Source organism: Chenopodium quinoa, unplaced genomic scaffold (assembly GCF_001683475.1).
Source record: "Chenopodium quinoa cultivar QQ74 unplaced genomic scaffold, ASM168347v1, whole genome shotgun sequence".
Lineage (NCBI taxonomy): Eukaryota > Viridiplantae > Streptophyta > Magnoliopsida > Caryophyllales > Amaranthaceae > Chenopodium > Chenopodium quinoa.
The window spans coordinates 2,605,796-2,615,637 of NW_018745410.1; the positions used below are offsets into that span (position 1 = coordinate 2,605,796).

The 9,842-nt window shown below is 35.0% G+C and overlaps 2 protein-coding genes across 6 annotated transcripts; one reads left to right on the forward strand and one right to left on the reverse strand.

The window, feature by feature from the left end:
• The first annotated feature begins 1,237 nt into the window (after nucleotides 1-1,237).
• Nucleotides 1,238-5,945, forward strand: LOC110713119 (glutathionyl-hydroquinone reductase YqjG-like). 4 transcript variants are annotated; one of them, XM_021891583.1, is made up of 7 exons: nucleotides 1,238-1,483; nucleotides 2,351-2,498; nucleotides 4,066-4,284; nucleotides 4,384-4,560; nucleotides 4,647-4,871; nucleotides 4,973-5,101; nucleotides 5,422-5,945. In XM_021891583.1, the coding sequence occupies exons 2-7, from the start codon at nucleotides 2,436-2,438 to the stop codon at nucleotides 5,653-5,655; spliced, it is 1,047 nt and encodes a 348-aa protein (XP_021747275.1). In that variant the 5' UTR covers nucleotides 1,238-1,483; nucleotides 2,351-2,435; the 3' UTR covers nucleotides 5,656-5,945. The 4 variants fall into 4 exon arrangements, with proteins under 4 accessions (XP_021747275.1, XP_021747274.1, XP_021747276.1 ...); XM_021891582.1 differs by having other exon boundaries at nucleotides 2,386-2,498; XM_021891584.1 differs by having other exon boundaries at nucleotides 2,394-2,498.
• An 877-nt stretch (nucleotides 5,946-6,822) lies between these two features.
• Nucleotides 6,823-9,400, reverse strand: LOC110713240. 2 transcript variants are annotated; one of them, XM_021891703.1, is made up of 2 exons: nucleotides 8,656-9,400; nucleotides 6,823-8,341 (listed from the first exon to the last, which is right to left on the reverse strand). In XM_021891703.1, the coding sequence occupies exon 2, from the start codon at nucleotides 7,868-7,870 to the stop codon at nucleotides 7,184-7,186; it is 687 nt and encodes a 228-aa protein (XP_021747395.1). In that variant the 5' UTR covers nucleotides 7,871-8,341; nucleotides 8,656-9,400; the 3' UTR covers nucleotides 6,823-7,183. Both variants share the same exon structure in this region, with proteins under 2 accessions (XP_021747395.1, XP_021747396.1).
• Nucleotides 9,401-9,842: the final 442 nt, after the last annotated feature.

Below are 9,842 nucleotides of genomic sequence, written 5' to 3' on the forward strand. Positions count from 1 at the left end.
ATAAGTCAGCTTTCTCACATCTAAAAAATAAAACTCAATGAAATAAGAAATTCCTCTCTTCTCTAAATACAACTATCCTTTTTGTTTTTATGATAAGTATTCTGAGTCTCATTTATCTTGGAGGGTGACAACTTTATGCATACTATACCAAAGATAACCTGTAATCGTCTTTTAGATTAGTGGTTCACTATGATACATCAATTGTCAATTTGGTTTACATAACATCAAAATAACTAAGTTCTTTTTTTTCTTACAATTTAACATAACATGTCCTCATAAGCTAGACAATGGTTAAGAAAGTTTGATCTAGAATTCAAGATAACTTTTCAACCTTGGTACGGTCTAAACGACTTGAGTCCTGTTCTTTTGAGCTTTTGGATAGGGTAGAACAGAGCAGAGTGGGAGTCAGCAAAGTAGAGCAGATTTGAGCAGAGCAAAACAGATTTCAGCAGATCAGAGCATAGTCGAACCAAGAGCAGAGCAGCGCAAATTTCATTATTATTATTATTATTATTATTATTATTATTATTTAATTATTGTTTTTATTATTAGTATTAAAAATTAATAATAAGTATTATCTTTAAATATTAGTTATTATCTTTAAATATTAATTTTTATTAAAAATTTAATTATTATTAATATTATTTTTAATAATAATTATTATTATCATTATTATTATTACTATTATTTTTATTATTATATATTTATTATTATTATTATTATTATTATTAAATATTAATTATTATTATAATTCAATATTAATTATTTATTATTATTCTTAAATATTAATTTTAAAGATTATTATTATTAAATATTATTATTATTAAATATTATTTATTATTATTATTATAATTCAATATTAATTATTATTATTATTAAATATCAATTATTTGTTATTATTATTGAATACTCCCTCCGTCCCTTAATACAATGCCTCTTTCTTTTTATTATGTGAGGAATAAATGTTCAAAAGAGATATTGTATTAAGGGACGGAGGGAGCATTAATTACATTAATTCAATATTAAGTATTATTTTTAATCAGACTAGAGTAGATTTCAGCAAAGCAGAGTAGAGTAACTTTAAAGAACAGGGCCTTAAAGATGATCATATGTTGAGACACGTACAATCCATAACGCTCCTTCCCCCCCCCCCCCCCCCCCCCAAAAAAAAAAAAAAAAAAAAAAAAGGATTGAGTCATGAATGACCTCAAGCAATCAAAATTTCTATCAGAAAAAGGGCATCAGAAAGTCAAAAATAGGGACAAAGCAGCTTCCATTTTGAGTTTTAGCCTTCAAAAAAAGCAGCTTCCTTTAAACCAAAATCAGTGTCACTGGCGGCCTAACAGCATGTACTCCGTAATATAAAATGACTCCAAATTAATGAAGTTATCTATCAACTCTTCTCCTCTCTCTCTCCTAAGCCTCCTCTTGCTCCCTCTGTTTTGGAAAAGCAACCAGAAAAGATCAACAGAGTTTTTACTGGGTATATTTCTGAGCTTTCATTCTTGTTAAATCAACTGTTATCTGATTGTTTCTGTTTAAGTTTTTTTTGGGTTGTCCTGTTTGCTCTTGTACTCAATTTTACTCAATTATATGAGCTTATTACCTGTTTATTGCTTTGATTGATTATAAACATACTGCATACTTTTTATTGTTATGTCTGATCATTTATCATTAATTTTTACTACTGCGAAAAAAAATAATTCAAGATTATGGTGTAAAACAGGAATTTCATGTAATTAAATTGCTGTCAAGATATCGAAATTCTTGATCGCTGGAGGATTATTGGCTGATTTTGTTGCATTTGAGTTTTAGAGGGTTGAGCTAACAATTGATTTGTTTGTATCGTATATTGCTGTAAATATCATTCAATCAATCAAAGCCTCAATCCCTTAAGTGGAGTCGGCAGTAAATAGAAGGTCACAATTCTATGAGCAAGTTTATTCCAATGCTTTCGTATGAGAATGTTAGCCCCAATTCTATGAGAATTTAGATGTCTATGAGAATGTTAACCCCAATTCTATGAGAATTGAGAGTCTATGAGAATGTTAACCCCAATGCTTTCGTATGAGAATGTTAACCCCAATGCTTTCGTATGAGAATGTTAACCCCAATGCTTTCGTATGAGAACGTTAACCCCAATGCTTTCGTATGAGAACGTTAACCCCAATGTTAAACCCAATTATGAGAATGTTAACCCTAATGCTTTCTTATATGACTTGGGTAACAACGAATTCTGAATTTTAAGACGGGTTATAATTTAGCTGCATAACTTTGTCTGATCATCAAAGTTGCTGTCCTTCCGCCTTTTTTCTAATTAGTTGCTACAACATTTTGCCGTGTTTCTCAGATAAGGGGGTGTTACTAATCCTAGTCTATCTGTAGGACTGTAGACATTTGGTGTAAACTGAACGCCTAGAGGACAGCTTGAGAAAATGAGCTCCGTTGTAAGACTCTCTCTTCCACTGGGTACACCTAGGTTGTTGAGGCCATCCCTGGTAAGAATCCCTTTATCAAATCAGTGGCGTGTATAGGCACCGAGTCTATATTTGCATTAGTCCTATCGCGTTGTCTTAGAAATGCTATGAAACCATTTTAGCTGGTTCAAAATACAACCTAAAAATATATTATGTTCTAAAGTGAAAATTATAACCACTTTATCCTTCATATGAAATTGAAAAGTCATTGACATAAAGGACAAGTTGCTGTGGTATTCTATTTTAGGCATCGTTTTTGGAGGAAGTACCTCTACCCATAGTTGTAGAGTACGTGATATCCTCCTTATCGTGTACTTGATATTCAAACTTGATTAATCATGGAGACCTTAGCCAATATGATTTATATGAATGGCAATAATTGGTTGCGAATTTGCCATATATAAATTATAAATTTATATAGACTTTAGGTATATACTAGAGTTGAAAGTTACGAGATTGATCTAACTGTGGTTTTCATCTACTTCATCAGCTATAGGTCAAACTTGGTATAGTAGTAATTAATTGACTGTGTCTCTATGTCACTTATCCATTATACCCAGGATCACATTGCTTAAAGCAATCATCATGAAGATATTAGAATGAAGTAAAAGCGATCAGCTTTAAATATTGCATTTCTTCTACTTACCTCCTGGTCCAGGCTGCTTGGAATTGATTAAAGTGATTAAACTTGTAAACACATACACCAGCAAAACATGCTGCAGTTGCCAGTTAATGTTTTAATTGCTTCGGGAGGGTTAAAATTTCCCCTCATTTTCTGAAAAAAATTTGTTGAATATCTTGTCTAACTGTGCTTATGTGGGTAATGCACTTATGCATGATCCTAATTGTTCCTAGCGGCTAGCGTATCCTAATTAGAGCTGGACTGTACACTACACCTGAGTTAGAGAAAAGACAGACTTATTAAACAATCATTTCTTCATTTGCATACTGCCATACTGTCTAGTTAGAGAGTCAAACATATAACCAATTTCTGGCAAACTCGTAGATGATCATCTTTAGTTTAATGATACATGCTGCTACTCAATACCACAGAGTGAACGAAAATTTCACCTACATTCTTCTACAGTAATTTGTTTGATTTTCAGGTCTAAATAGAAGCTCAATTGTACACGTTTTTTTTTTTAATTTTTTTTTGGGGGGGGGGGGGGTACAATGCTTAGGGTCCGAGCTGCCTCATGATGAAAGTAGGTAAGAAAAAGGGGCAAATACATTAATAGTAGGGAAAAGTGAAAGGAGCCTTGTACTAGTACCATGCTATGATTGTAGAGTGATCGTGTTGCCCTGCTCTGTGCATGCCTCAAGTCCTGATCTTTTAAATTGGTTAATTTGTATTTGATATTCATATTATATGTGCAGTAGAGTAGTGTGCTTCAATTATATAGTACAAAATACCAAACAATGAACTGACTCTTTAAAACAATGTACTAACTCTTCTTGTACTGCAACTTAGTTGTCCATTTTGTCTCTCCACATCTACTCTCTCTTTTCACATACTTAGGTCCAAAGTGAACTGTATTCTTTCAAATGTCAGAAACACTGCTAACTAGTTGTTTTTATAAATCTTCAGTGTACTATGGCCCGAACTGCAGTTGATGAGATAGAAAAATCTGGTGCTTTTGTTAGGTCTCCTTCAACATTTCGTAATTTTATTTCAAGAGATCAAGGGTCGACCTTTCTGCCTGAGTCTGGAAGATATCATCTATACATATCTTATGCTTGTCCTTGGGCATCCAGGTGCCTTTCTTTCATGAAGATAAAAGGGCTTGATAAAGCAATAAGTTTCACGGTAACATGGGCGTCTATGTTTTCTAAAACAATTGCTTGTTAAGACTGTTAGTGCAAGTATTCTAGCTTAGTATAACGTATCATTTCTTTGCACTTGCAGTCAGTCAAACCCAAATGGGAAAGAACAAAGGAAGGTGATGCACATATGGGATGGGTTTTCTCTGCCTCTGATACAGAAGAACCAGGTGCTGAGCCAGACCCTTTGAATGGTGTAAAGACTATCAGAGACCTGTATGACCTTGCAAGTGCTAATTACTCTGGCAAATATACAGTGCCTGTATGTATCATTCATTCTATAACATCTTTATGATAGGTTTCTTACTGTGTCAAATTGTCAATTAATTCACTAATTGGTTTCCACAGGTCCTTTGGGACAAGAAACTTGAGACAATTGTAAGCAATGAAAGCGCAGAAATCATTCGCATGTTTAACTCTGAGTTTAATGATATAGCAGAGAATGGGGATTTGGACCTTTATCCCCAGCATCTGCGGGCTCAAGTTGATGAGGTTAACGAATGGATATATAATAGAATCAACAATGGTGTCTACAGATGTGGATTTGCCACAAAGCAAGAACCATATGATCAGGTAAACACCGTTCCTTATTATAATGTCACCTATGATCCATCTTTGTTTTGTTGACTTCCAATACGTGTTCTGAAATCTGATGATTTCGATCCATTGCCTAGGCTATTGACAAATTGTATGAAGCGCTGGACAAATGCGAAGAGATACTTGCTAAACAGCGATATTTATGTGGCAGCTCACTGACTGAAGCAGATATACGTTTATTCGTAACCTTAATAAGATTTGATGAGGTAAACTGACTATGCGTAGCAGATGATTCATCAATGCTTGTCCTACACTCCTACTGCCTTTCATGTTTAATTCATTGATTATCGTCATTAGTTAATTTTCAAAATTGTGTACTATTTAGAGGCATGAATTTTATATACTCCATACTCCAAAGCTACCATATATCAAAATGATAAAGGTGACCAAGCCATTTTTTTCTCATTAACAAATGTAAATTTGATGTAAATTTAAATGTTGTTGGTAGATCTTAAAAATGTTTTTCATTCATTCATTTCTGTCTGGAGTTGCTCTTCACTTGGAATTAAATTTACTTTGTTCACAGGTGTATGCTGTTCACTTCAAATGCAACAAGAAATTGCTGCGCGAGTACCCAAACTTGTTCAATTACACAAAAGAGATCTTCCAAATTCCTGGCATGAGCAGCACAGTGAACATGGATCACATTAAGAAGCACTATTATGGTAGTCATCCCTCCATTAATCCTTATGGGATCATTCCTCAAGGCCCAAATATTGACTACTCTGCACCCCATGATAGAGAAAGGTTTTCTCTCTGAGATGTTAGAAAAGTGCTGTTAAATCCCTACTAAAATAAAAATAAAGCTTTTCTTCTTTCTTTACGTTCGACTACAGTGAAGAGGTAGCATCTAGCCATCTAAGCCTTAAATGGCCTTCTCTGTTAGGATTATGTGTGATTTCTCTTTTTCAACAGTTCAAGTAAGGTGCATGTTCTTGTGTAAAGTAATAACTCTAACCATTTTCTGCTATTCGTATGGAGTTGGTGTGTATACTTTGATTAGTAATGGTTGCAAAAATAATCATAATCGATTTCTTTGTTTGGTTACCATTTTTTTTCCCCATCTTCTTGGACTCTTGATTTCATATCAACTCTTCTTGGTGTATTTTAATACTCTTAACCAAGCACCGACACTTGAAACATACAATATTATCCTAAGTCTAAACCATTATGATTATTTTTGACACCTGAATGTGTACCTGTGGTCAATGCATATATCCTAAGTCTAAACCATTATGAAAATTTGAAATATTAGCAAGACTAGGCTGACAAAGGACAAGCATATGTATTGAACATGATCATTTAGCTTTTGGAATTTTTATTTGATCACAATCCTACCAGTATGTGAGGCCTCTCCTCACTCACAATCCTTCTGCAATATACTCGCCATATCCATAAATCTTGTCTGCAGACTACATACTGTCGATGTCTGTCATTCTTATATTTAACCACAAGGAAAGGAGAAGGGATGTTGAAATCGCCATATCCATAAATCTTGTCTGCAGACTACATACTGTCGATGTCTGTCATTCTTATATTTAACCACAAGGAAAGGAGAAGGGATGTTGAACAAACTGATGCATCATTTTTTTTGTTCAAATGCTAGCAAAATTGAGTAAAAAACCTAACAGAAGACATTCTTATGAACGTTTGCAAGAGATATATGGAAAACAAATTGTCAGCAATCACCGATATTTAGAGAAGTTTACTACTACTTCACACTTACAACACATAATCAACTTCAAAACATCTTAATGAAACAAATGCTTAGTAATGAGCATACAACGCAGCTTAACCTTTAACAAACTAACTAAAGATATATGTCCATTCGGGTTACATGCAGACATTAAGACATGCATACTCATTGTTAGTTAACATAAAAGTGAGTGTTGAAATGAGCATGATTGTTACAACGATGTTTCACTTCAAATTTAAGTCTAGCATTCCATTAAAATAGATAAGGCTGCAAAACATTACTACATTAACCACATTTATCGACCAAATGTACTGTGACTTTTCTCAAAAACTACGGATTCTACACCAGATTTTTGGCAGCAGCCGAATACAGTATGTTCTGGAACAATAAGATTACTGCATCAACCACATGTACAACTAAATGTACTGTGACTTCTCTGAAAAACTACGATTTTTCACCAGAATTTTGGCAGCCATATGCAGTATTTTTGGAACAAAAAGCTAGTAACTATATAACAGGAAGAACCTAGTAACACCAATTGCACAGTTGCAACATATGTGTACCCAAAAATAAGAAGGGGCAGATAAACCATCTACGAATCAGCCACTGATGCCATAGTGACAGAATATGGAACCACTGTTGCACCAACAAATTCATGACCAAGATCAAACATGTCGCACAGAAAACAAATCCTCCTTCTCTGAATGTCAAAAGAGTAGGCAGAATTGGAGACCCTTAAGAACAGTTTGCCATCTTTGAACGCCAAAAGTTGCATCCATGGGACTTTCTCTCCAACAGATGTTGAAACTCTTTCTGCCAAATTGCATAGATATTGTGGATTTTCTTCCTCCATCACCTTGAAGGATATGAACGACCTGAGGTCCCAGTTGGAGCTGAAACAGTCTTCAAGGGCCCAAATCATTAGTCCTTCCGATGATACCACTATACAATGCAGCTCTCCATCAAATTCTCCAAGACAAATTTCAGGGAGCTTACCTTGAGTGAAAGGAATAGGGAGAGTAATGAGCAAAGAGAGCTCATTTGCAATGTCGAACATGAGAAGTATGTGACCATCTGTCAGCCAGTATAAAATACCCTTAACCAAAACATATTTGGTGATGCACAAAGAATCTTCACAATGACAAATTTCCTTAGATTTAACCCATACCCTTCTTTCCCAATTGTATGTTTCAAAAGTGAAGTAGAATTCTTCATTCCCAGAAGTATACACATCAACTTCAAACACCCTAACTAGATTATAGAATGTGATCTCATTCATGGAGGAAGTAGAAGATGGTTCGAATGAGAAAGCAATCTAGTCCTTCCTGTTGATTCTATCCCACTTCACAGTCATCCATTTCTTACTCACAGGATTGCAGATGTATATCAATGGGTCGGGAGAAGGGATACAACTCCTACAGCAGACTAGACCATTGCTTGATCCCAAAATAGTAACCTTCTCAGGCAAAAACTCTAGGATATTCTGATAAATTTTGGTTTCCTTGGCTTTAATGGGAATGTAACTGAGCTTTTCAACATCAATATCACAGTACAGATACTTTTCCTGGAAGAAGTATCCTGAAATCGAAATTGGTTCTGCCGTCTTCATCTGCAAGCGCATGAAATCAGGATCTGCAATGAAGTGCTGCCACCCTTTTGAGACCATCTTCAGCTGGACCAATATATCAGCAGGCAGTCGAGACAGTATATTATATGAGATATCAGTGTTCAGTAAAAAAAGATCCATATCCTGAAATGTACACTGCAATATTCAGGGACAATAATCTGATAGTAATCAAATTTTCTTATCAAGACTGTCATCATATAAAAAAGAATTAACAAGTGCTAGCTAGTACTTCGTATATATTAAGATATGCAAGAGTATTTTTAGGGTTAGGACAGAGATCTAGCTCTTAATAAAATGACTGAGTAATATACATTCCTTAGAAGATGCATATTAAGCAGCTGAATGAAAAATTAATGCTGGTGCACTAAGATTAACGGTGCTCTAGTTAAGTGATCAAATGTATTTGCATCTTCGAAATCCTATTCTTTAGCACTTACTATGTGAGAATTCACTGTCTCCTCATTACATTCACTCCAACACAAAACGTGCACAATAAATGAAACACGACCCATGACTAAGAACTAAAGTAGACATCATTAACTCTCATCAATCCAAACAAAGCTACCCCAACGGCCAATGCCTCTAGTGATCGCCCCAGTCCACCACCTCCTCAACTCCTCACTCGTCATCGGCCACCACTCACCCAGCCATCACCAATCACAACCCTCAAAAAACACCACCAGCCATAAACACCTTTCCACTACTCTACCAGCAAGCCCCCTAACACCCATGCAACCTCTAGCAGCACCAAAAGGTAAAGGCCGAAAACCCCACACTCACCATCCATGCTTCCGATTGGTTGATTGGGTTGTTGGGGAAGGCAGGGGCAGGATGAGGAAGGGAAGGGGGGTCGTTCAGGTGGATGGGGGTTTTGTTTTTTTTAATTAGTTTTTTTTTTAATTATTAAAAAATAGAATAAACCAGTCAATAGTCAACACGTGTCTTGTAACCTAATAACACCGCTTAGCAAAACAATCCAACAGGTCAAGGATTGTTAGTGGAAGATCCCTATCAAAAGTGGGATTGTTTCTGGAATTTCAAAAGGTGGGATTGTTTGTGGAAGACCGACTAAAGTTGGGATTATTAGTTTACATTTTTCCTTTAAGAAATTTATTCTTTACCCTAGACATGATACTAGGAAGCATTTTTTTAATCATACTTGACATTAGGAATTTTTAGTTGTTACCCTAACATGATACTAGGAATCAAAATAACAACCTAAGCATGATTTCTATATCAAAATATCAATAAATCAATTAAAGCACCTACTTGGATGTCTCGTATCTCTTTCTAATAACAAAATACACACGTTAGTAACTTCAAGGAAAATAATAAATCAAACAATTAAATTAAATAATTGAAAGAGAGATTTGGGACCAAACCCTCAGAAATTAAAACCTTTCACGTCTAGGGCGAAGACAACTTCGAACTTGGCTAGGTGTTTCTAGATCCTGTGAATGCAGAATTTTGCTTGCAAAAACTAGTTTAGAAAAGAGAGAGAGAGAGAGAGAGAGAGAGAGAGTAAGCTTCAGCTTAGAGAGAGAATTAGGGAGTTGTTGATTATTGATGAGAATTGATGATAGAAAACGGAGGTTTAGGAGGCGTATTTATAGAGAAAATCAGC